The sequence below is a fragment of the Rhinoderma darwinii genome, chromosome 9 (genome assembly GCF_050947455.1).
Source record: "Rhinoderma darwinii isolate aRhiDar2 chromosome 9, aRhiDar2.hap1, whole genome shotgun sequence".
NCBI classification, from domain to species: domain Eukaryota; kingdom Metazoa; phylum Chordata; class Amphibia; order Anura; family Rhinodermatidae; genus Rhinoderma; species Rhinoderma darwinii.
Genome location: NC_134695.1, coordinates 38,077,939 through 38,105,734, shown reverse-complemented (window position 1 = coordinate 38,105,734; position 27,796 = coordinate 38,077,939). Strand labels below are relative to the sequence as shown.

General features: G+C 44.5%; 1 protein-coding gene across 2 annotated transcripts in view; it reads left to right on the top strand.

Annotated features, from left to right (window-relative positions):
• Positions 1-23,817, top strand: part of BRD7 (bromodomain containing 7) — a 57,814-nt gene extending 33,997 nt beyond the window's left edge. For both annotated transcript variants that reach the window (XM_075837521.1, XM_075837520.1), the window contains exons 9-16: positions 8,738-8,810; positions 9,686-9,793; positions 10,400-10,535; positions 12,939-13,050; positions 15,374-15,470; positions 17,102-17,245; positions 23,446-23,589; positions 23,680-23,817. In XM_075837521.1, coding sequence (XP_075693636.1) covers positions 8,738-8,810; positions 9,686-9,793; positions 10,400-10,535; positions 12,939-13,050; positions 15,374-15,470; positions 17,102-17,245; positions 23,446-23,589; positions 23,680-23,741 — 876 coding nt within the window. In that variant the 3' untranslated portion in view covers positions 23,742-23,817. The remainder of the gene's footprint in view (positions 1-8,737; positions 8,811-9,685; positions 9,794-10,399; positions 10,536-12,938; positions 13,051-15,373; positions 15,471-17,101; positions 17,246-23,445; positions 23,590-23,679) is intronic.
• Positions 23,818-27,796: the final 3,979 nt, after the last annotated feature.

Below are 27,796 nucleotides of genomic sequence, written 5' to 3'. Positions count from 1 at the left end.
TATGCCCTTTGGTAATCTTAACAGCGATGAAAAACTGGCACTGGATGAGCTATGTGGTAATGCAGATCTAGTACTTAAACCTTCCGATAAAGGGGGCAATATCGTGATTATGGACTGTGCTGATTACACAGGCATGGTCCACAGATTATTAGATGACAAAACCACCTACGTCACCTTAAAAAGCAACCCCACTACTGGTTATCTGTCGGAACTGTACGATCTGCTCACTAATGCTAAAAGTGATAATCTTATTACTTTGGACGAATTTAAGCGTCTATATAACCCTACACCCACTCTGGCAACTTTTTATGCCTTACCAAAGGTTCATAAGAACAAACGCCCTATCCCTGGTAGGCCCATAGTTTCGGGTAATGATAACTTGACGCAGGGTATCAGCCTCTATGTGGATGAGATCCTGTCCCCTTTTGTTTCTGCTCTGTCGTCCCATCTTAGGGACACTAAGGATACCGTCACCAGGATCCAGGAGATCACTGTCACCTCTACTACCATGTTGGCGAGCATAGACGTGGAGTCGCTTTATACCAATATTCAACACGATCTGGGCCTCACTGCAGTCAAATACTTTCTGAGCACTAAGGGTACCCAATTTCAGCGACACAATGATTTTGTTTTATCACTATTACGTTTTCTTCTCACACATAATTTCTTCACCTTTGATGCCAAATATTATCATCAGATAAAAGGCACAGCAATGGGCACTGTTTGTGCACCTACCTACGCCAACCTTTTCCTGGGTTGGTGGGAGGACACTATTGTTTTTTCAGATGATCTACTTTTTTTCACGTCACATATCTCCTTTTGGGGTAGATATATTGATGACATCCTCATCCTATGGGATGGGGATGTCAACACATTTGTCGACTTCATGTCTATGCTCAACAACAATTTTATTGGCATGAGATTTACTTATGAAATTAACGATCATACGATCAATTTTCTTGATCTGAAGATCTCTCTGGACCCTGGTGGTGGTATCCAAACCGATATATTCCGTAAGGCTACAGCTACTAATAGCTTTCTGCATTGGGACAGTTATCATCCTCCTGCCCTCAAAAGAGGGATACCTATTGGCCAGTACCTGCGGGCCAGACGCAACTGCTCTGATGAGCTATCCTTTCAGAGGGAGTGTGTTGGTCTCTACCAAAAATTTTTGGCAAGAGGTTACCCGAAAAAGTGGTTACATAGGGCTTATGCCAGGGCTAGGGCGTCTCTTAGATCTGACCTACTTTCTGTTGGTGGTGCTGGGTCTGCATCGTCAGCGACTTCTGGTACCATCCGTTGTATTGGCACGTTCGATGTCTGCTCCTCCCAAGTCGTTAGAGTATTGAAGAAGCATTGGTCTATTCTCACTGCCGACCCTGATCTAAAAGAGGCAATCCCTGCCAACCCCACCATTACCTACCGTAGGGGAAAAAATCTACGTGATTTTTTAGTACATAGCCATTTTTCCTCAACCTCCTTACGGGCACCATCCACCTGGCTGAAGTCACCTGTCACGGGTTTTCATCCCTGTGGCAGGTGTTCTTTTTGCCCATTGATGCCTAGAGTCAAGAGTTTTATTAATCCTCTTGACGGCAGGTCCTATGACATCAAACAATTTCTTAACTGTCAGAGTGTTGGAGTTGTTTATCTGGCCAAATGTCCCTGCCCAAAACTTTATGTGGGTAAAACTCTGCAGGAATTGAGGAGAAGGGTGTCCAGACATCTCAGTACCATCAACCTTAAGGAAGACACCACTCTTGCCAGACATATGCATAGGTATCACCCTGATAATCCGAAGTTGCTCCAATTTTGGGGCATTGCACAGCTTAAGTTGGGACCCAGGGCAGGTAATCTGGATCGTAGGCTTCTACAGGAAGAGGCAAGATGGATTCACCGTCTCGGTTCCATGACCCCTCAGGGACTTAATGAGGGCTTTACGTTTAGTGCATTTTTGTGAGTTTCTCTGCGACTCACGCTTCTGTATGGATTTGTCTATATTGTACTCTATTCGTTTTTACTGTCTTGGTTTCTCGGCTACTTTGCCGGCAACATCTTCTTATTGTGGCCTCCTGACAAGGGGGCTATATGATTATATGTGAATATATTTATAAATATGCTTTATTTTGATTCACTGTTCTTATCTGACCTTACTATGCATTTTATGCGCTTGGCGGCCCCTTCTCTCTCCTCTCTCTTCTCTCCCCTCTTTTCTGTTCTATTGTGATGTATGAATGAGGATGCATTTTAGTGCCCTCATGCTCTTTGTCATCTTATATTATTCATTATTGAATTTTAGGATCACTTTAGAGGTGGTGGTGTGGACGAGCGGCTGCTACCGGTTGGCCCTTTCAAAGGGAGTATGTGATGCACTATGTACATGGACTGTGAGGGACACTTGGGCACTTTGCCTTTTATGTAGTATTGCACTGGGTCCTTGTATAGACCTGTGCATATACAGATCACAGTTAAGTGAGATTTATTTCCGGCCCTACACTCTGTATGTGTGAGTCATGGTGGCTGTCAGTTGTCCCTTGCACAAAGTCCGTTTTTGTCTTTACGGCGCACGCGCCGATCCCCTGTGCTCTGTTACACTTTGAGCCAAGCCGCCTTGTTCGGCTCCGCTCTGAGTCCCTCAGCCGCCTCACTGCGCAGGCGTGCCGTCTTTTAACTTTCTCGGCACTTGTCTGTATTACTGGCAGTTCACGGGCTGCTATGGGCCGCCCGTTATCTGGCCTCCTATTGGACGCTCACTTTCCCCTGTTGCTCCCGATGGTTGGCCTCGCCGGATTGGTTGTCGTCCACACACCCACCTCTCGTCATTCCACACTCCCATAAGAGGAGTAGTTTTCTCGCGGCGCCGCCATTAGCCCCATGTACCCCTGAGGACGCTACTAGTTAGCGAAACATGTCGGGGGGGCTCTGTTAATTTTTAATTCCTGCCTCAGCTGGATCTTCGTCTGCATGTTAATAGTGGCACTGATGCCCCTGCACTAACTGTCTGCCGACACTCGGCACACACTGCAAACTTTGGATACCTTGCTAGGTTTCTACAGCTGTTAAATTGACTTCGGTCTGTGGCAGTGAAAGTTTTAAAATTTATGTATAGTTTGTTCTTGCTACACGTAGCTTAATAAAGGTTGTAAATTCTAACTTTATCCTCATTATTTATTGGGTGGTCAGGAAATTGGGTTTTGTTTGCCTGCAGGCATTCCTTTTCTGACTATGATTCTATGCCTGACACGTCGATTACCGGAGATCACCTATAATGGGGCAAAGGTGTCTATATTTCCTGATTTCTCTGCAGACCTGCAAAAGCGGAGGGCGACGTTTTTGGCCGTCAAGAGGCGCCTGAGAGATCTGGGCATCCCCTACTCCATGTCCTATCCAGCCCGACTACGTATTTTGGATGGGGAAAGATCCATATTTTTCAACTCCCCGCAAGAAGCTGACGAATGGGTGCGAAGTAAACGGCCGGCACGCCGAAATTAATATTATTGATCAACGCAGTCGACGACTCATACAAGGCGGACTGATGCTATTGACCCAATCTGTATCACCGGAACCGTGGGACAGTTTGTAAGGACTCTCGGTATGTCTAATCCTGATGGTGATGCGGATGGGGCCGGATGGAGATCTGTTGGCCAAGGTACCTTTCTATGCCAGCTAAATATGTGAGACGACACTCCTGAGGAGACTGCCGCACGTATCCTTAAAGCTAGAAGCTTGAATAGTTGCTGTTTGGCGCGGGGATTACCCCCGATTACTTAAATGCCACGTTTCTGGGCATGCAACGGCAATCTAATATGCATCTTCTTGCATTGTCGGTATTGTTATAATGTTTACAACTGGTTTATCTTGGTTATAAGTTGGAATGTGCCGCAGATGCGGATAGATTTAATACTACTAAGGTACAGATGCAACCGTGCAAGAGATGTACTGATTCATTTATACCCACCTCTGCACCAGACGAGAATGTTACTGTATATCAGGGAATATGGCTTACTCCTGCAAATGGAGATCGCAATGTATAGATGTCTTCTTTAACGGTAATGTCCTGGAACGTGAGGGGTATGGGTAATCTGCAGAAGCGAGTTATACTGTATAGCCACATCCGTAGAGTTAACCCTCATATATTGTGCCTCCAGGAGACTCACTTAATACCCGCCAAAACGAGAACGGTGACTCGACCGTGGGTTCAGTGGTCTAGCCACGCGTGTCATACTTCATACTCAAGAGGGGTTTCAATCCTGGTGCACAAATCCGTGAGGTGGGAGGCCATCCATACCAAAGTTGATAGTGAAGGCAGATATGTGTTTGTGTATGCCCTCATAGAAAATGTTCCCTATGTAATACTGGGCATGTACATCCCACCGCCCGCATCTATGCATATTTTACATATGGCTGCTGCCTTTGCCGCAACTTATCCGACTGCTAAAGTACTGGGAATGGGTGATTTCAATATGGTAGTGAACTCCAACCTCGACAGACTTAACACTTCCTCTGAGGGGGATAGGGCGGCACCCGACACGTCTGTATTGGGCTTATGGTTGGATGAGATGGGGTGGATGGATCTTTATCGATATAAACATCCGACTGCTAAAGTATATTCATGTCACTCACTAGGCAGGCACTCCCTATCACGCATTGACTATATGGTGGGTAATGCTCTTGTTGTGCCCATGGTTGACTCTATCTCCTATAGGTCCAGAGCGGCGTCGGATCATTCCCCTATGGTGGCCAGCCTTAGCCTCCCCGGCCCTACTAGGCCTGGGGCGTGGAAAATACACCCCTTTTGGCTGACCCTGATAGGCCCTCAAGATAGAATCCCAGATCAATTGGAGGTGTTTAACATGGACCATAGTACATTTGAGAATTCCAGTATTGCATGGGACACCTTGAAAGCTTACCTTAGAGGGTGTCTTAGGTCCACGATTTCATATATAAAAAAAGACTACCAGGATTGAATTAGAGCTAGAGCAGCAATGCAAACTTTTAGAGGGTAAATTCATAGATGACCCTACAGACACGAACAGGGATCTCTGGCTGCAAACAGGGCGGAAATACCTCATGCTGCTTCAGGAAAAGGGAAACAGGAAAATATTTTTTAACCGGCAATCGTACTTTGAATTGGGCAACCAGTCTAGTAAGCTACTGGCACACTTAATCCACCAGAACTCTAAAAGTCCAGCCATCCTCAAGATACAGGGGGGATCGGGGGAGAGCTTGACGGACTCCCTAGGTATAGCCGAGACATATGTACAATTTTACAAAGAGTTATACACCTCCCATTCTAGATACGATGTGTCAGAGTTTAAAACCTATATGGATGGTATAACGTTCCCTACACTGAGCACAGAAGGCAGAATTGCCTTAGAGGCCGATGTGACGGAGGAGGAGATTCAGGAGGCCATGGGGGACATGTCAAAAGGGAAGGCGTCGGGCCCAGATGGGATTCCTATAGAGGTGTATCACAAATACTCGGAACTTCTCATCCCTTCCCTACGCGCTATGTTCTCTTATGCACTAGATAAGGGGCGGCTGCCTGATCGTATATACGACGCAACTATAATAGTCCTGTTAAAACCTGATAAGGATCCGATGGATTGTGGCTCCTATCGTCCGATATCTCTATTAAACAGCGATTACAAGATACTTACCAAAATCTTAGCAAATAGGCTTAATAAAGTCATCTCCCAAGTAATTCACGAGGACCAAACTGGCTTTATGCCAGGGTAATCTACATCCGACAACATCCGTAGGGTACAGATACTTGCACAGATAGGAGACGCTATGAAGGCAGACTGGGCAATGGCATCGTTAGATGCCGCTAAAGCCTTTGATTCTATTGAATGGGCATACTTGTTGGAGACTCTAGACAGATTTGGATTTGGGCCTCAATTCCTTAGGTGGATCTCTCCTATATAAGGAACCACGGGCACAAATTCTGGTGAATGGGGTGTTATCCCCGCATTTTAGTTTACAGAGGGGCACTAGACAGGGCTGTCCCCTCTCTCCCCTACTGTTTGCCCTCGCTATTGAACCACTAGCCCTACGAATCCGGCAGCACCCTGAGTACAAAGGGATAGGGCTGGGGGGAAAGGAGGAAAGAATTGGCTTGTATGCAGACGATATGGTCCTTCTTATGTCTCAACCCAGGGAGACGCTACCCGTTGCGATCACTGCTTTAGAATCATTTGGGAAGTTCTCGGGACTTCACATTAATTGGACCAAGTCGTTTTTTATGCCCCTGCAGGGAATGGGATGGCCAGACATCATACAGGGTCTACGGGTAGTCTCGTCATTTAAATACCTTGGTATCATTATAAATCGGGACCATAGAAATGATCATGATACTAATATCTTACCATTGCTGGATTATGTAAGGGGCAAGTTCAGGATCTGGAGTACTCTCCCCCTGGCTGTAACTGGTAGGATTAACTTAATTAAAATGGTCATTCTCCCCAAATGCCTATATATCCTAGAACATGCAGCGACACCGGTGTACAAAAGCTTCTTCAAGCAGATACATGCCTTATTCCCAACATTCATCTGGGGTGCAAATAGGTCAAAACTCAGCCTCACTACTCTGCAGCGACCCAAAACACAGGGGGGAGCTGCCTTGCCAGATCTCTTTCTGTACTATCTAGCGGGGCAATTACGATATTTAAAAGCATGGGTAAATTACACGATGCTGACAAATAGGGAACAGCACCTGGCGGTCTACCTGCAAATACCTACCCTTTGGCCAGTATTGGAAGGTCCCATGAATGCACTCAAGAATGTACTGCCTGTTCATAGGGTGGCTTCCCAGGTGTGGTCAGCTGCAAAGGGCATTTACGGGTACACTGACGTGCAAACAGACATGCCATTATGGTCAAACTCACTCCTCACACAGGTATCAGAGGACCTGGCCCCAATATTCTGGATTTAGCATGGGATACACAATATAGGGGATGTATATGAGGGAAACAGCCTTAAATCCTTTACACAGCTGCAGTCGGAATTTACACTGCCCAGGACTGCCTTTTACAGGTACTTGCAATTGCGCCATGATCTCAGGGCCCAGTTCCCTGCCCCAGATACGGCATTCTCACAATTTCCATTGATTGGAGTATTTCGATCCCAAGGACCCAGAGGGTTAATATCAGCCATCTACACATCTCTCATAACGGCCAAGGTTAGCATACCACTACCGGTAAAGGACAAATGGAGAACACAGATACCCAACCTCACTGAGGAGGAATGGGAGGAGATTCTCTCTTCCCCACTCTATGTGTCCCCAGCGGCCAATAACAGGATGATACAACTATCCATGATACATCAGAGCTACCTTACTCCTGTTAGGCTACAAAAAATGGGTAGATATCCGAGCAGGGAATGTCACAGGTGTCGGTTTCCTAGGGCCGACTTCTGGCACATGATATGGGCGTGTCCATTTGTTTCCTCTTTCTGGGATGAGGTAGTTGGGGTAGCAGCTGGAATTCTGCATATTCCTGTCCCGGCAACTCCACAGATTTGCTTGTTCGGTGTTCTCCAAGACGAATGTTGGCCGCATTACATGAAAATATTTCTTAGGGAAATACTGTTTATGGCAAGGAAGGCTATTGCTCTTAGATGGATGGACCCGCGTCCTCCCAAGGTGAATAAGTGGAAATCACTTGTGAATTCGATCATCCCTTACGAACGGATAATGTATAAACAAAGAGGATGCCTTGATAAATTCTATAAAATATGGGAAGCATGGTGTGAATCAGCAGTGACTCAATATACCCCGCACAGATATCATGACATCCGTAGATCGCTGACACTTCGCTAAATTAAAGGGTAATGAATCATTATAGCCTCCGGTACCGTGCTTGGTTCAGCATGTGATACGGGAGATGTATATTGTTTGTATGTTAATGTGTATGTATTCTTCTTGACCTGTTAAATTGAGACGCTTTGTAATGTGCACATCTCTGCATTCCTTTTTACATACAATGTATGGTGTAAATGCATTTGTACTATATGTTTTCAATAAAACGAGTTTAAAAAAAAAATATAGCTGTATGTGGGCTTGTGTTTTGCAGGATAAGTCATATTTTTGAACATAACCCATTCCGTGGTACACATAAAACTGATTCATTTACTTTACGGATCCACACACGTAGCTGATGTTCTGCAGCGTCTACTACACGGAATACAGTAAAATCCACAGGGAACATACAGAAGAGACTGAGCACGTTGTAGATTTGAAAATCCGCAGCGTGCTCTGATTTCCGTGCAGTAAACGATCAGCAGCGTGTGGATGAGATCGATTGGGTTTTTTAGATCTCATCCACTTGCCTGCAACAGTCTTCCGCTGCAGGATTTTCACTCACTACGTCTGGACGAATAATTTTCAACAAATCTGCTACGTTTGCAGGAGGCCCAAAGATTTCAAGTAAAAAAACAAAATGTACATTGTCTAACAATGCTTTAGTTATTAATACTGCAGAACTTTTGAGTATAACACAATGCTTTGTTCATGGGCTTACGATTTACCTAAATTTTGTCCGTAATCTCACTAAACAAAGTGGAACATATAAATAATTGTACTTTTTTATCTTCACATTCATGAAACGTTTTGTGCATTTTTCTGCATTAGTCAAGTGTAAAATAAGCCGGCAACAGTTCTTCAGTGTTTGACAGTCATAATGTACGTCACCGTGTCACTGCGTAAAAAAAAAACTGAAGTGTCCGATCCTTTTTATAGTTTGATTTTGAAAGAAGGAAAGCCGATGGCACCACAACTCTGGCCCTGCTCAGTCCTGGAGAAACTGCACTAGGTAAGTACATTTTATGGCCATTTTATTAGAAAGTAGCAGCTAATGTGGCATTTGGCCATCGTGAAATAAAATCGTTTTCTACATTTTTGATGCTTTTAGATTGATCAGTTGAGTAAAAGAAACCTCTCCAGCCGTCTTTTAATGGATTTAGTGCAGTAGGCATCCATACATAGAAAACCCAATATCAAAGATTATACCAAATGGATATCAAAGCAACCCGACTCTCACATTGAATTCAGTGATCAAAATATCACCTTCCCTGCAGCTATAACAACTTTATTGGTAATTGTTAATTCCAGCTGGAAGATGCCTTGGTCACCAAAGGTGAAAATTGGAAAACCGATGTGGCAACAAAAGGGTTAATGGCCGTGCTTACTCGAAGGCCGAATTCAGACTAACGTAGAGTACGTTCATGTGACGGCCGTTTAAACAACGGGCGTCACACGGATGCATGTATTTCAATGGAGGCGTTCACACGCCCTTCGTTTCCATGGAACATAATAGGACACGTTCTATTCTTCAATTTCCACGGATCCCTTCATAGACTCAAGTCTATGGAGGGATCCGTGAAAACGGAACCTGCAGGGGGGAATCTCGGACGTGAAAAAGGTTGCGTGTTTCACGTCAGTTTCCCCACGTTAGTGTGAATCTGGCCTAAGTCCGTGTACGTTATTTTTCAATTCAATGACCGAGTGCAAGTTTATATAGATCCAGACTTGTATGTTTTGGTAGAATTCTGCTGAAAACGGGGTTTGAAGCATTTGAGTAATGGCTCTTTGAAGCTGAAATTCCAGTGCAGATTTATTGCATAATAATGCGTCATATATGGAAATCTTTATTAGTTATTCAATATCTTTTTCTTTTTTTCTCTTTAGAATCCGGTCATGGCACTGCCATTCTTGGGTCAACAGCTGGTAGACTGCAGTCAGGGGTTAACTCGCTGCAAGGTTTCAAGGAAGACAAACGCAACAAAGTCACGCCAGGTAACTAGGAACTCAACCAAGATCTGCAATTCCCATTTTATGTGGTTATTCTTCTTCACTTCACTTATGCTAATACAAAAGTTTCCATGAGCTGAATACACATTATAGTCTAGTAATCGCTCTACCATTCTTTATTTTTTTTCCCCCACTTATTACTACCACTCCCCTTCTTTTGACAACCCTAACTTAAGTATTACTGAATAGTCGTGTAATCCACAAGTCTACCTCAGAATGATTAACTGGACTAAAACATTAACTAGAACTGGGAGAATAAGGTCCTACGGGAAAGTTCAGGGCGTTTTTTGGGGGGGTTTTTTGTGCTGTTCTTAAAAAAAAAAAAAATACTTTCCTGTAATTTTTACTATCCATTTTTGGAAAAACAGAGATGCAAAAATGTATAAAAACTCCATGTGTGAACTTGCCCTAAAATTAGCCATTGAACCCCCCTCCCCATCCTACTACCCACCCATCCTATATAAAAACTCGGCACAGTTATGGTACAATTCGCAGGTCCTTGCTTTCAAAAGGTTATCGACATGATTTGCAGGACTGAAATAAATAAATTGTAAATCTGTAATCGAAGAACATTGTGTGATTTATCTTTAGTTTTATACTTGAACTACGGGCCATTCACCTCCTATGCTCCTTCATACGACTCGACATTTGCAAACGTCAGTAAGGACGACTCTGATCTTATTTACACAACATATGGAGAAGAACCCAATCTCCAGGGCACTTTAAGGTACAGTACATAATTATTTTTTTTTAAACGTCTTATGTGGATAGATATAGTAATAATTGACGTTCTCTTAGGCCTCATGCACACGACCGTATTTTTTCACACCCGTAAATACTGGCGTAAATACGGGTCCGGTGTCACACGTATTCCACCCGTTTTGCACCAGTATTTACGAACCCGTGCTCGTAAATATGGGTCCGGTGTCACCCGTATTCCACCCGTATTTACGAGCACGTTTTTGGCAGCAAAATAGCACTGCACTAATCGGCAGCCCCTTCTCTCTATCAGTGCAGGATAGAGAGAAGGGACAGCCTTTTCTGTAATAAAAGTTAAAGAAATTCATACTTACCCGGCCGTTGTCTTGGTGACGCGTCCCTCTCTTCACATCCAGCCCGACATCCCTGGATGACGCGGCAGTCCATGTGACCGCTGCAGCCTGTGATTGGCTGCAGCGGTCACATGGCCTGAAACGTCATCCAGGACGTCGGCCCGGATGTCGAGAGGGACGCGTCACCAAGGCAACGGGCGGGAGACCGGACTGGAGGAAGCAGGAAGTTGTCGGTAAGTATGAACGTCTTTTATTTTTATTTTTTACAGGATAGGGGATACATGTCTTTTGTTTATGGCAGAGCGGGGAGATACCTCCCCGCTCTGCCATAGTTTTCATTGTAGTCCCGGCGGTAGTTACGCCACTGGGCTGTGGCCTGCAGACCGGGTAGTCCCCTGACCTCGCCTCACCTCGCAACGCTCCCGTAATCACGGGTGAACACACGCAGCCACCCATGATTACGGGAGCCCCATAGACTTCTATGGGATGCCCGTGCCGTTATTACGGCATGAAATAGGGCATGTTCTATCTTTTTTAACGGCACGGGTACCTTCCCGTGAGCAAACGGGAAGGTACCCGTGGCTAACAGAAGCCTATGAGCCCGTTATTGCGGGTCGTAATAACGACCCGCAATAACGGGTGTTTTTACGGTCGTGTGCATGAGGCCTTAGCGGAGGATAGAAATTTCTCCCAAAAAATCAGCAGAGGATGCAACCATTTTTGATGCGATATAAAATTAATCATGAAGAAACTTTGCGAATATTCTTCAATGAATATCTCCTATCGCGTTGTGTCTACAGCTGTTGTAAAGATCTTTGTTTCCATGGTAACAGACTTCAAATAGGCTCCCTGTGGTCTGATACTGCGGTTCTACTCCCGTCTATCTGTCCTCCAATTCTTACTAACGTACATTTTAGTGGATTAACGTGAAATAGGGGACAGCAAGGTGGCAATATGACTGCAGGTCTGGCTACACAGATTGCAGTCTATTAACATGGAAACAAATAGGTCTGCGTAGGATTTGTAGACACAATGCGATCGTCTTAACCGAAAAGTTTCCTATTAGCAAAGTTGCTTCGTTTTTAATTTTAGATGCAATGCAAAGGTAGACCTGCCCTTTTAAACAAGGATAAGGAGAATACCTTCTAGGGATATCCGGGAACCCGTAACACAATCATGGCCACTAAAAGGCCGTTGAATCTTATCAAAAATTGTGTTGATTTTTAGACGTCCCCCAAGCATCCATTGTCTTCCCCTCTGTGCCAGAGCATGGCAATATGTGAAGAGAGGGGGAGGGGGACGCTGAGGCTAATTTGCCACTGACTGGGCTGCTTTAGTCAAAGCTTTCTGTTGCGCAAACTAAGGCCCCTTTTTTTGCCAAATTTTGCAATAGTTGTAAAATGCTGCAGACTGAAAAATTGGTCCAACCTCTATTACATTAACCTATTTGAAAAATGATGGTCCTATGACCTCTGATCTGCAAGCCAGAGGCGGTCACATTCAAGAGGAGAGAAAAAGTGGCTGCGCGTGTTATGGGATTTGCGGTAACGGCCAAGCAGGCTTTCCACCAATGGGTGCCTTGAACTGCAGAACAGTCAGGGGATACCCATCTGTCAGGCGTGCGTGTGTTTAAACATTTTAATAGAACCTTTTGACTTGTTGCCTGATCCATGTCCATTATGGAAGTCAAAAGTTGATCTCAAAGCCCCCCTCATCACTCTACTTTTTCTTACTGGTGATTTGGTTGCTTGTAGAGTATAATTCTTCCGTTCTCGCTGTTTTGGAAATCGTCTCTCCGTGCACTTCATGGTGAGTATGTTGTTTTTATATACAGCAGGTAATGTAAACAAGCAGGGTTGCACTGTAAAGCATGAGGGAGAGAGTCCCAATAATAGGCAATGCAACTAAACAGCAGTTACAGGTCATAGTGGCGCCCTAACCTAGCTAAAAAGCTGACCAGCATCCAATACTCAGATAGCAGATAAGCATCAGCCGTACGTACGGACTTAAGTATAATTTATAAGATCACAATTGCACATAGAATGACATTAATATAGACTGAATTCTTCCATTTTTAGCATACAAGAATTCTTGGAGAATTCAAAATACCAACCTTATGGAATGGCGGACTGTATTCTTGATGCTTTCAGTGGTGGGGAGTATTCCAGAACAGAACGAGAACAGAATATAGTGAGTACATTTACTATAATGAATTTATTTATTCCCAGGGTGGAACTTTGCCGTTCTATGCTGGTCTGTGTCCCGAGTTCAAAAGGATATGGCTTGGATAGGACCACTTTTGATGCAGAGAACGGGGTGCCGTCATAAAATGGAGCTCTGTGTGTTTTGTTTTTTTCATCCATGCACTGATCATAGATATCGGTGCAGGTTTTAGAAGATACACGTGAGGGCCATTTGGTGGTTGCTCATCCATATCCGGGTCCAAGTCACGAAGAAGAGGAACGTTGGAGAACAGCATAGGAGCAGGGACCGCTAAGGGGGGCACTGTTGTGTGGGATGTTGTGGTACTGTATTCGTTGTGTTTTGAACAACTTAACATAGCAATTCAGGCAGGACTGTTACTGTTATGTCTAGTGCAGGCCTGATGGTGATGGTGATATTCTTTCTTCGGTGCTGTCTGAATCTTTGTTATTTACACCACCTTCTTATGCCTTATTCACACGACAGGGTCCCGCCCGAGTGCCGGCCGATAAAATCGGCCGTTTTTCCCGGCCAGTTTGCATTGGCCCTTATTCACACGACAGGGTTTCCCGGCTGGGTGACGGCCGTTCATAAAACGGCCGTCACCCGGCTGCAGTAGGAACAATAGACCCCTAATGGGGCTATTCACACAACCGATTTTTTTGGACGGCCCGGGAAACCTGGCCGTCAAAAAATGGGACATGTCCTATTTTCAGCCGTTTACCCGGCCCCCATAGAAGTCTATGGGGCCGGGTAATACACGGCCATCACCGGAATGTGTCCTGAGTGATGGCCATGTATTCCGTCGCTCGCTCCCTCCTCACAGCGCAGAGTGCATGTGAGGAGGAGGAGTTAATTCCATTCGGACGAATGGCACTACGCTGGAGGTAAGTTTATACACTGTGTGGCAGGGCCGGGGTGTTCAGCAGGTGGAAGGGAGCACTGCGCTGGCTCCCTTCCCCTGCTTGTTTTAAAAGCGCCCTGGCCCGGCGACACCTTCCATGGCCGATGGCGCCGCTAGCAGCTACTGCGGCTGCTACTACTGTAGCGACGCCACTATAGCAGAGCAGGGACGCTCTGCTATGTGCTAGCCCCACTTTAGCTCCTTGAAGGAGCGGAATCCCCGTGTGTTCGGGGATTCCGCTCCTGGACAGAGCGCTTGATGTCTCTGTCCATATCTGGGCAGTGACATCAGGGGAAACTCCTGAAGCGGAATCCGCGAACACTCTGTGACCGGGGATTCCACACCAGGCGTAGCCAGTAACGTTCAGTGTCCATAAATGTACACAGACGACAGGGACTCTTCCTGAAGTGGAATCACCAGCCACAGAGTGTTCGGGGATTCCGCTTCAGGAGTTTCCCCTGATGTCACTGCCCAGATATGGACAGAGACATCAAGCGCTCTGTCCAGGAGCGGAATCCCCGAACACACGGGGATTCCGCTCCTTCAGGGAGCTAAAGTGGGGCTAGCACATAGCACAGCGTCCCTGCTCTGCTATAGTGGCGTCGCTACAGTAGTAGCAGTAGCTGCTAGCGGCGCCATCGGCCATGGAAGGTGTCGCCGGGCCAGGGCGCTTTTAAAACAAGCAGGGGAAGGGAGCCAGTGCAGTGGTCCCTTCTACCTGCTGAACACCCCGGCCCTGCCACACAGTGTATAAACTTACCTCCAGCGTACAGCCATTCGTCCGAATGGCATAAACTCCTCCTCACATGCACTCTGCGCTGTGAGGAGGGAGCGAGCGACGGAATACATGGCCGTCACTCGGGACACATTACGGTGATGGCCGTTTATTACCCGGCCCCATAGACTTCTATGGGAGCCGGGCGGCCGGGTAAACAGCTGAAAATAGGACATGTCCCATTTTTTGACGGCCAGGTTTCCCGGGCGGTCAAAAAAAATCGGTCGTGTGAATAGCCCCATTAGGGGTCTATTGTTCCTACTGCAGCCGGGTGACGGCCGTTTTATGAACGGCCGTCACCCGGCCGGGAAACCCTGTCGTGTGAATAGGGCTTAGTCCCTGCGCTATTCCTAAAACCATGGAGCAGATTTACTAATGTGATTTGTGTCTACACCTTGTGGTAAATTGCACCAAAATGTGTCGAATTTTGAAACCCACCCCCACAGACGTTTATGGCCTATACCCCTTTAAAAATGTTATAAGAGAGTGATACAAACTGACGTGGCCCTTGGAACAGAAAAGCTTGTGCACCCCTTCTGTAATCTGTTTAGTCAGCTGAATGTTGAGGACACGAGAAGACGACGTCCTGATGCTTCATAGGTTTTATCTTGTTCATCATCGTTGTTTTTTAGGCGACTCCAACAAAGCCGGACGGCATCAATAGCTCCGAACAGTTTGCAAGTTTGAAGTCTGTGTTTGGGATATTTGATGAAACCTTCGACTCTGCAGGTAAACTGTTCTGGAAGGGTTACTACATTTCTGTCATACTGTGCCGGAATATCGCAGTGAAAATTTGTGTTCGTTGATGTGAATGAAGTGTTTTCTTTCTTTTTTGGTTTTTACGCATGTAAACAAGGCCGTGCCGATTTATATGTAAAGCGTAACGCTGTGAATGTTGGGATTGCAGACTGCATTGTTCCTGTGTGTAGTTTTTATCTCTGGTCAGGCTATTCCAGGGGGTTTACTCCAATATTACGAAGAGCTGGTTTAGCGATATGTTTACTATTACAAACTGTCATGGTGGGGACAAACAGCTGCAGTTATGGAGGCTCGGGGGGAAAAAAAGGGCGAGGGGAAATGTGGGAAAGGATCTTCTACACCTCGCTCTCTAAGACACTAATGAAGGAGAACTGGTCGGAGAACCTGCTCATCAATATACCAGGTGGTTGTCATCACTCGCATTGTATGTTCTATGGAAGGTGTGAAGTTTATACTCCTGACATAAAATAATGTAGTATCTGTAAAACGCGGGCTTGAGAAATATTACAGAGATGTATGATGAAATGTAATTGGGCTATATATACATTTATGCACCTTGGCCACAGTATGGTTGGGTATACGTTCAAGGGAACACATCCAGGGACGAGTATACGGGATTACCAGCCGTGAGTAAGGACGCAGGAAGCGTCTGAAACGCGTAGGCATGATTTTTTGATCACCCTTTGTACGGAGGAAAATATCCTGCTGTTTCTACTTTTAAAATTTACAATAAAACTTGGAAGAAGTTTCCTCTTTTACATTCAAATCAGAGCTGGATCCAACTTTTGTTTTTCTCTCTCCATACGGGATTATAGTAAGCTAAGCAGCACCACAACAAAATGTTTAGGCTCCATAGAATGTGACATAAAACCGAGTTATTATTCAAATATAATATTGCCTTTATATAAATTATCTTTGAGGGCTCATATAAAATACCTTATTATGGATCCGTCTTGTACAGATCTGTACAACACGCATACAATTCTATAGGCCCATACTGTACCTCTAGATGCCTCCGATTTCATACGGAGACTTTGTCGAAAAATAAAATCATGGCGTGCCAAATTACAGCGGTATTTTCAACTCGAGGCATTACTTCTACAACCCTAAGTGCATCTGTACTACAACCCCTATTGCAGATTAAAAGGCTACATAGTTGGTTAAATGGTTGAGTTAAAAAAAAAAAAAAAAAAAGTGTTTGGAGTAAGACTCTTACACCAAGCAAAGCACGAGACCCTGCACGGAGACAGTCCCTATAGTCCCTACAGGTCCAGGTTGTAGTTACTGCCGCTTTCCTGCTCCATGTGTTTGCTTCTAGGGGAGATGACCTCTGTAATATGGCACGTGATGGAGAATGTTACCTTTTATTTCCCTCACATTCTTACAGAATCTGTCAGAAATATTGACAGCTGAAATATGGCAATTCTACAGGTCAATGTTGTATAGAAGATCATATATCGTCACTGGGGATAACATGAGCAGAACTAGAGAAGCCCATTATAAATGATGAGCGCCGCTGCTTCACTGTATTGAGTTTCTGGTTTAACATAAGAAGCTACAACTGGCTAAACTTTAGTATTGATACTGAAATATATTTACAGAAGCCGAGAAGTTCCAGAAGAAACTGGATGAAACCACGGTCTTGTTGCGAGAGCTGCAAGAGGCGCAGAATGATCGTCTGAGTACAAAGCCACCTCTTAACATGGTCTGTCTGCTAGCACCATCCGCTAAGGAACTCCAGGCTGGTAAGACTGAATCGCCAGTGAATGTGGCCTGAGATATTTATTTTATTAAAACTATATTTTTATTTTCTTTTGAAGCAAAAAAGAAAAACAAGAATTACAAAGAATACCTATAGTTAAATAAGACATGTAATATCTACGGACATGTCTATTTTAGTTAATACTTGCATTCCCATAAAATAACAATTCTGGAGCATATTTTCTTAGAACGTTGCATTGTCGTTCCTCTGTTATGCCTCTTTGAAATTATTAAATTGACAACTAGATATTGTTAATTTTGTCAATAGGGCATGTCCCTGCACTGTCTGAGACTTTCACCACTGATTGGGCAGTGTCTTAGTGAGTAGGGACACACCATTTACAAATGGAATAAGAACATAGTCATTAATTTATCATTACATTTCCAGGAGGAACAACAGAGGAATATCAAAATGCAGAGTTCTAAGAAAAGATGCTACAGAATGTGTTTTTCTTATTTATATCATTGGGGAACACCGCAACATGGGTATGGACCCTTTCCACTAGGAGGTGGACACTGGGTAGGAAAAGTCTTGGCTCCTCCCAAGCAGGCCACACCCTTCCCACAGACACTGACTAAATTCATTTTTGGCCTATTGTCCATAGGAGGCAGATATAACCCGATTCTCACGTTTTCTGCTAGTTTGTTGTTTTATTTATTTCTATTTTCTACCCCTTGAATGCAGGTCTGTTGGCAGCCTGGTCTCCAGCCAAGTCAACCCCCTACAGGTGCTACAAAACCTCTACACTGAATTTTCCTTACCTCTGGTCACCTCTTATTTTCTGCAGGTGGAGTTGCAGTAACTCCACTATATGTGTAGGTTACTGAAGAGGTGACTCTGCGCACACCCAAAGACTACGGAGGGTGATTATGAAAATGTCCCCCGAAGGGATCACTCATTCCAACTAACACCCTAAAAAGGGTATTCCCTAGTGGGATTCTGTTTGCATTTCCTAACTAGGGGGGGGGATTTTTTTTTTTATTGAAAAAGTAGAACCCTATATGGGGACATACCTGGGGGTATATGCTGCACAGTGACCTATATCTCCCATGGGGCCTTTTTCTATGTTCTGGCGCGGTCATCTTGCCTTTTTTTCATGCTCTCTGCGCCCTGTTCAGCAGTAGAACAAGTGCCATGATGCACCATTTTTGAAACTGTGTTGTTCGGCCCATCAGCGCTGCAGGCTGGGTCTTTCTACTACAGGCCACAATCTCTGCCGCTTACGCCACACCCCCTGACAAACACTTGATCTCGGCGGCTCTGCCAGCTGTTCTGTATCCTGCCAATGGACGCATGGCGGGCTCCGGGCCAAACCATAGCGAGTTTGAGGAGATATTATGCAAAGAATAGAAGCATCCTGAAAGGCGTCTGGCTGTTTCAAAACACATTAATACTATGTTTCTTTTTCAGGAGGACTTGATATCTAAATGGTCTCATTTTAATTGTGTGGATCTGAGTATCTTGCAGCTGTCTAAGAGCACCATCGTTCTACTGTCGGAGGCAGCATCAGTCATGGTTTCTCTTGACAAAATGTTGGATTCCCAAACCAAGTCTTCATTCGTGGCTGCAAGTTCTGTTCTGCGCCCAGCCTTTGCATTCTAGCTTGGTCGGTTTGGAATAAACCGCTGTACCGCGGTATCATGGAAGGAGTGCCGCAGCAGGATCTGGCTGATCTCGAGTCTCAGGTGATCCACGCTAAAAAGCTCTTGTTAGGCTTCCTGTGAATCAGCCTGCTTCAATGCCTCGTGCAGCAACTAATTTGATTGCTATCTGGCGTTTTATTTGGGCAGCCAACCATACTAACAAAAAAGCCCTAGTTAGCCTTCCCTTTGGTGGCACACTCTTTGGTAAAAGTCTAGACGAGATTATTTCTGACACTACTGGTGGTAAGAGTTCTCTGCTGCCTCCGAATCGCCCTGCAGTCCTCTCTCTGTACTCAGAGGTTTTAGTCGTTCTCTTCTCAGTGCCCAGACCCTTTCTTTCAAGCCCAGACCCCCTTGGCAACAGAGCCCCAAGACCCAGAATTCCTCCTTTACCAAGACCTCTTCAGCCTGAAGTTGTAGTTATCTCCCCACTCGTGAAGGCTGTCCGAGTATGTTTTTCTTTCAGGAGACATGGCTCGCTCGTGTGGTTGATGCCTGGGTTTGGTAGTTTGTGTTGACAGAGTTCTTGTCTTTCCTCCAGGAAGATCTTTCTTTTTCTGTCGACTCCACCTTGCGCACCAGGTCACGCTTCTGCTTTTTCCTAGACTGTCTTTTACCTTCTTTATCAGGGGGTTAGGGTATGTGCGCACACACTAATTACGTCCCGTAATTGACGGACGTATTTCGGCCGCAAGTACCGGACCGAACACAGTGCAGGGAGCTGGGCTCCTAGCATCATAGTTATATACGATGCTAGGAGTCCCTGCCTCTCTGCAGGACAACTGTCCCGACTGTAATCATGTTTTCAGTACGGGACAGTAGTTCCACGGACAGGCAGGGACTCCTAGCATCGTACATAAGTATGATGCTAGGAGCCCGGCTCCCTGCAGTGTGTTCGGTCCGGGACTTGCGGCCGAAATACGTCCGTCAATTACGGACGTAATTAGTGTGTGTGCACATACCCTTATTGTCCCAGTCCATCAGTGGGAACAGTTTTAGGGGTTCTACTCCAATCTCACAATACACAAAGGACAGAACAGTCCTTCCAATCCTGGATCTGATTAAGTTGAACTGCTTTGCTCTCATTCAGAGGTTTCACATAGAACCCTTATGGTTCGTGGTCACATAGTGGGAACATGGAGAGTTCCTCTCGTCCATCGACATCTGCGATGCATACCTCCACACCCCTATCACATGGACCCACCAGCGCTTCCTTTGTTTTGCGATAGGTTCTCAACATTTATAGAAGGGTAAAAAGTTACAGTATTGGATCTGGGCGCCTGGCTCATCAATCGCATAAATCTTTTTGTGTATCCAACGTAATTTTATTGGCATATCGACAGCACGTTTCTGGACTGGACCAGACTGCTCATGAGTCACAATGAAAAGTAACGGTAACAGGATGGTGCCAATCTTCAAGGCAGTTCCATATGTGCAATTCTATTTCATGCCCCTCCATGCTTTTCACGATGGGGCAAGTTTCTGACTTCTCTGGGCATGATAATTCTCTTGCCCTCTCTGATTTGTCTTGGGTTCTGCTGGTGGGAGACCTCAACGGTCATCACGCTGGGATGGTCCTTTTTTCCCCCTACATGGGCAAGTCATCTCAATGGATGCCAATCTGCTCATGTTGAGTGCAGACTTTGGCCTCCACAGGATCCAGGGCTTTTGGACGCAGAAAGAGTCATGCTTGCAGGTCAACTTTCTGGAATTTATCTTGATCTACCTAGCCCTCTCCCGTTGGACTCTCCTTCTCCAGGGTTACCCGGTCAAGATCCGGACCGACAACTGCACTGCGGATGACTATTTGAACCACCAAAGCGGCACCAGATTTCGGACAACTCTGCCTATAGAAGAATCCGAGAGAACTCCCACAGTGTCACATACCCGCGCTGTCAGCGGTTTACATACCAGGAGTGGACAATCGAGTTGGGAAAGATCTGGGAGAGAGGTCTCTTCAACCTTGCGTTTCAACCTCAAGGTTCTAACCTACGTGGCAGAGTGGGGTATGCCAAGCGAAGCATCCCAAGGTCATCGCAAATAATGCCCTGGTCACTCTGTGGGACAAGTTCTTCCTCCTGCACTCTCGCCTAGAGTACCCAAGAGGGAAGGCGTTCCCACAATCCTGGGGGAGCTGGACTGGTCTTGCCGGCCTTGCACGTCGACCTAGTCAACCTGCTCACAGACACACCCTGCCGTCTTCCAACTTGACCCAGCTGCCCTTTACTGAGGTCTGCTATTCCACCCCACTGTATATCAGATGCTGTTGGAGCCAAGGTTCTGAGAGCTGAGGGTTTCGCTAAGTCAGTCATCCAGACTATGTTGAAGGCCAGGAAACCTCCATCAGCCAAGGTGTACCGCAGTATGTGGAAGGCTTTTTTTCTCCCGGTGTGATCAGCGTAGGTTCCACCCAATGTTATGTTGCACACCTAGGATCCTGTTCTTCCTTCAATTAGGACTTGGATTGTCTTCACTTAGGGTCACGTACTTGCGCTGTCCATACTTTTTCAGCAAACTTTGGCCTTTCATTATCAAGTGAAGACTTTTCTGCAGGTGGTGGCTCATGTGGTCCCTCCCTTCAGGTATCCCACTGAACCTTGGGATCTTAATTTTTGTTTCTGAATGCTCTTCAGGTGGCTCCTTTTGAACCCTTAAGAGACATTTCACTTAGTCTCCTTTCCTGGAAGGTTGTTTTGCTGGTAGCCGTCACCTCCATTAGGCGGTTTTTGGTACTGGCTGCCCTGTCCGGCAAGTTCCTCTTTTTGGTCATCCATAGGAATAAAGTGGTGTTTTGGCCTGTCCCATCCTTTCTTCCGGAGGTCGTCTCTGCCTTCCATATCAATGAAGAGATTGTTTTCCCTTCCTTCTGTCCCTCCCCATCTCATTCGAGGGAGCTGACTTTGCATTGCGTTGACGTTTTAAGAGCAGTCGTTTCGGCACTCCAATTCTATTTTTGTCATTCCTGAAGGGTCACGCAAGGGATTGGCATCATCCAATACCGCCATTGCGCCTTGGATCTGGTCTGTGGTTTCACAAGCATATCTGTCCACGGGTAAGGTTCCTCCCATTCAGGTCACTGCCAATTCTACTAGGATGGTTGGTGCCTCCTGGGTGCTCGGGCATCAACCTTCAGTTGCTCACGTGTGCACGGCTGCTAACTAGGCTATGGTGTACTCCTTCACAAAATTTTACCAGATTCACTCTTTGGTCTCCTATGATGCCAGTCTGGGTCGCAAGGGGCTGCAGGCAGATGTACGTTTAAGCGCGTCGACTGGGTGAAATTTTTCTTTTCATTTTCTTCCCGCACTCGGAACTGCTTCAGGGATGTCCCATGGGGCTATGTCCCCCAATGAAATAAATGAGAAAATAGGATTTCTGTGCTCCTGGTAAAATCTTTTTCTCGTTGTATTCATTGAGAGGCATAGATGCCGCCCTCTTTCTTTGGTTTGTTCTAGGACCGTGACCAGTTGTTCTGGCTGTTTTGGTTTTTCTCCTGGGATTGTGGACATGTTTTTTTTGTCTTCTGCTGCTGTTTCTATACGGATTTAGCCAGTGTCTGTGGGAAGGGTATGGCCGGCCTGCCAAGACTTTATTAGCTAGTGTCAGCCTAGTGACAAGGGCCTATACCTATGGTGCTGTGTCAATCACTGATCTAAACGAGAAAAAGATTTACGGTGAGTACAAAATCCTATTCTGGGGAATACAAGTATTTACAAAAACACGTCAACATAATTAACATGTCCTCTCTAATAGCAGAAAACACAATGCCTCATTATGCAAATTAGACCTAATAATTCTACAGCTGCCTATTTTTATTTTTGTGCATGCTTTTTCAGGCTTTCAGTGTAGTTTTCCACATCTCTCTGAGATAATAAGATGCTTCCACACTTCTGTTTTGCCTCTCAACATGCAGTTAAATAGAAATTGAGAAGCTGCAACCCCCATCCGCATCCCTCGCTACTTTTTACTGTATTATCACAGATGGATTTTTTTTGGTGACTGATTTTCAAAAGTTTAGTGAGTGTTCACAAGTGACCGATTTGTTTCTACTCCAGAAATCCATTCCATACATGTCAATGGTGTATTGTTGCAACATGTGCACGAGATTTTTGCAAACCCCAATTAAATTATTATTTTTTCTGCAGAAATTTTACAGATCTGTTCACATTTGGCAGATAACCGGGTACTTCAGGCTGCTAAAGAGCGGGGAAGATGCCATATTTCCCTAAGAAAAAAAATGACAGCGTTTCACGTATTACCATATACTACTGATTTATGCAAAGAAATGTACATATAACACGATCGTTTATGGATACCACAACTGTAGAACTAAAAAAACACAACTAAAAAACTGACCTTGTGAACTTTTTATTTTTGTGGAAGAAAAAAACCCTGCTCCGTCTTGAGACTCGTCGTCTTTTCTTTGAATAGCTTTCACTGTGTGCATTATAGTACCACATAGGGCTGACGTGATCTAGGAAAGCTTGCAAGGGTATGAAATAATAAATGAAAACTTTTTTTTGTTTTTTTTTCCTTACAGCGGAAAAAGTTCATGAAAACCTGAAGGAATTAGCCCAACAGGTGCATCCAGGGGACGTTGTTAGTGTTCGTGGCATCCGGAGGGCAATGGGAATTGTTTCTCCTTATGTGAGCGCAGAAGAGACGGTGGTGAATCTTACAGCAGGTAGAGCAACAACAGATATGATCAGTATGTAAAACTACCCATTCCAATAATTCTATCTAAAATATTGGATCATCCTGTTTTTCCCTGCAGGCACTCAAGACAGCAAAGTGTTTTGTAGCAATGGAAACGAGTGTCCACAGATGGGGACATAAAGGTGGAGGAACTTGTAAATGAATATGTAGCTAAATATTTTTATTCCAATAAAAACAGGACCATGGTTTTGATAAAGTCTCTTGTCTTGTTGGTATCTCTCTGGCTAAAAAGGTAAGGGTCTGTTCACATTACGTTTTGGCTCTAAGTTTAGCGTGTACCTTTGGAAAGCTCCTGACATACACACTGGACGTGTCCATAGGGCTCTGTTATATGGCATCCTTCACAAGCCTCCGTTCAACTTATATGTGATGAGCTTTTGATGACCTATACATTAAACCGATACCATTGTGTCCCTCGGATGGCATCCATCACCCATAGGCTATAATGGTATCCGTTTTAACAGATAGGTCATAAAAAGGGGTCATGAGAGTTCACGACGCATATATTTTATACAAATATTCTAAATTCTATGGGTGACCGATGCCAATGTTCCGTTACAGCCGATATTTAACATATGTGTGGAGCTTTTTCCTGGCATATAGTTTTATCCTGGGGCCATGTAAATGGCTTGCTGTGGCCCAACTGCCATAACCGAAACACACAGGCCCACGTTTTTCTCAAAAATAGAGGCTAAAAAGTAATTGCAAATTTTTATTTTAGATGCGTTTGTTTTTTGACTCCTGAAAAGAAAGGGGGAGAAAAGTGGCCATGATCAAGTTGTAAATTTACTTTTAGATTAATTTATCAAAGGCCAAAGGTGCAAATTAGCGGCACAAATGTACAACTATCTCAATACCAAATGCACCAGATTTTTAAAGAGGCGTGTGCTTTTTAATAAATAAGATGCGATTCTGGTCACCAATTTCTTTTTTGCAACATACATCATTATTCATAAATCGAAGATTATATCTATGTATGACTTATGATTTCTATGTACAAAATGTCTGTTTCCTTTTGACTTTATTGCGGCAAATACAAATATTTTTTTCAGTTCTAAGCCATATATGACAATCACATAGGGAGAGTCTGACTATAATGGAGAGAGCTGCGCACTTGTGACTGAGGGTGTATTTACTGGAGTAATTTTATTATTGCGGTTCTTGCAGTTTTCACAAAAATGGTGGTTTTGCTGTGATTATGAAAATCGCTACTTATAGAAATACATTTATTTTTTTTAAAAAACTTGTCTTTTTCTGTAAGGGTCAGTTCACATGTTGCATAAATACTGCGGTTTTTCCACAACTGAATTTGCTGCAGATTTTCCACAACAGTGGATGAGAAGACAAATCTCATCCACACGCTGCGTAAGTAGTGAGCGGAAAAAGCGCTCAAATTGACCTGCAGTGTGGAATTGTATTTCGCAGCATGTTAATTGCATTTGCGTAAACGCTGCTTATTTGTTGTGGGTTGTACCCATTGAATTCAATGGGGAGGTGAAACCCGAAACAAATAGCAGCTGTTGCAGGTTTTTGTTACGGCGGGTTCACAACGATTCTGCCACAAAAAAATGCAACTCCGAGAAAAAACAAAAAAAACTCATACGTACCCAGAATTCTGTGTTCCTCCCTCCAGCGTGGCCCCCTGGGATGACGTTTCATCCCATGTGACCACTGGAGCCAATCACAGGCTGTAGCGGTGGTCACGTGGGATGAAACGTCATCCCAGGAGGCATAGAAAGGTTGACCGTTTCCTCCGTAAATATTAGTTTTAAAGGGACACTACCATCAGTAAGGGTTTCTAAAATAGTTTGGATTTTAGGAAAAGATAGAGGTACAGGTATAGTGTGAATATCCCGTTTCTCTAAAGCTTATTTAACAACCTCACCTATAATAAGTTTATTATGCAGCTGCCAACTGTTCTCAAAAGTAAACTATTTTTTCTGTATTAATAATTGAGTTTTACAAGACGATGTTTGAAGATCACAAAGTCACATTTGACCAACAGGATATGTTTTAATCCACAGCCGAATAAAATTGAGGGATAGTTGCCACATTCAAAACAATGACATTAAGGCAAATAAATTACATAGTAATTGGTCATACAGGGCACATAACGAGGAGTCTGCATTACAAATGTCAATAAATATCAAAACCATTCACTCACAGGGTTTACAATATGATTAACAAACATACAATATCCTACATCTGAAGTTTCACAGAAGGTAAAACACAACATGGTAAACACTACCACATAAATAAACATCCAGCAAGTGACTACAAGTGAAAAATGTATCCACAATATACTTTTATGTCGTGAGCAATTCCTACAATACTCAAACAAAGCTAAAAACTTGGCCCTCGAAGGTTCTCCCATTTCACGTGACAAGCAAGTTGGGCACACAACATTAAGGCTGGGTTTCCGCCGGGCATTTTTGTTGCACCTATAAAATCTGCTTCACCTGTAATAATCACACAGCCGAACACCGCACTGCAAAGTCGCAGCAAAACGCTTGTGGTTTATTAAAATGCATTTTTCAAAGCTATTAGAAAGCTCCTCAAAACTGCAATAAAAACGCCCTTTGGATGCCCAGCCTAAGGCCCCGTGCACACGACCGTAAAAATCATCCGTAATTGCGGCCGCATATACTTCTATTGTCCACGGACACCTTCCCATTTATTTACAGAAGGTGTCCGGGCTGTAGAAGTGTACCGTAGAAGATAGGACGTGTCCTATCTCTTTCTTTTTACGATCCGTGCTCCCGTCGCGGGCTGAGATTAAGGGCACGGCCGTGTGCATGAAGTCTAAGACACTTCTTACAGGAAATACCATGGTTTTGTAGCTCTTCCTGCCTTGTTAGTTTTTGAAGTCTATGCTGTTCCTCCAATGGCATACAATGGTATTTCTGGTCGGATGCTGTGTTATAAGTCATGCTCCCCTAGAAGCTACAATGATTTGAGGGGAGAACATCTTTGTACCATATTAAGGCATCATGCGGTACCACACAGATTCCCTTCAGCCGCATACTGTGGGGCCATAGACACAGCCTCCTGATTGTTGTCCTCGGTTACATCCTTTTAAAGCCCCTTATGTACAAATCCAGTGAAGAAATAGATGGAGTGATCACACGCCCTTATATTGTACTATGATCTGTGCAGTATAACGATCTGCTTTCTAATACTGTAGACATACAGGCACAGATCACAATGTTACAGGCCGGGCCCTTTCTCACAACATGGTGGCTTGTCCCTACAGGGTGTGTAAGTAAATCTTGCAGAAATCGGGCTTTAAGGCCCTTTTACGTGGGCCAATTATCGGGCAAATGCTCGTTTCCGGTAATTGCCCTGTGTAAACAGGGCAGTGATCAGCCGATAAATTAGCAAAAGCTCGTTCATCTGCTGATCGTATAGTTTTAAAAATGAAATTACCGTTGTCGGCTGCGCGTCTCCCTGTGTAAACAGAGACATGTGCTGCTGACATAACGTATGGGGACGAGCGATTGTAATAATGAGCGCTCGATCCCATACTAGTTCTTTGTGAAAGGAGCAAACGAGCACCGATCAACAAGCTGTCTCATTGATCGGCGCTCGTTTACATGTAAGAGGACCTTTAGGCTGTAAATCTAACTATGTTTACACACCAGTAAGATGAATTGTAACACCTATAATATAGTAACACAACAGTGTTTTATCCTAAGGGGGAGTTCACAATGTTTTGTCAGGCAGAAAAAAAAATCTTTTGAGGCAGAATTTGAATTGCCAGTGTTGTGGTTTTTTTTTTGTTTTATTTTTTTTATGCTTCTGTTTTCACTTTTTTTTTTTATATACTTGATGGACATGTTTGTTTTTTTTTCAACCGTACTATGTAACTATACGTTGAATCTAATGCAAAAATTGGCACTGTTTTTTTTCTGCCTCCCATTGATTTTAATAGGTTAGAGGTGACCAAAGGCTTAAACAAAGAGCATGCTGCTTTTTTTTTTTCCCCATGGGCAGCCAAAAGCCGCTCGGAGAAAAAAAAAGCCTCTACCTCCCATTGTCAATGGGGCCATTTGGGGCGTTTCTTGGTGCTGCTTTTGACGTGGTTTCCGCATCTGAATTAGTGCCAAAAAAAATGCAGCGTGAACTACCCCTATAAGGTAACCACTTCCTGAACTCAATAGCGGAGTTTGAGTGGC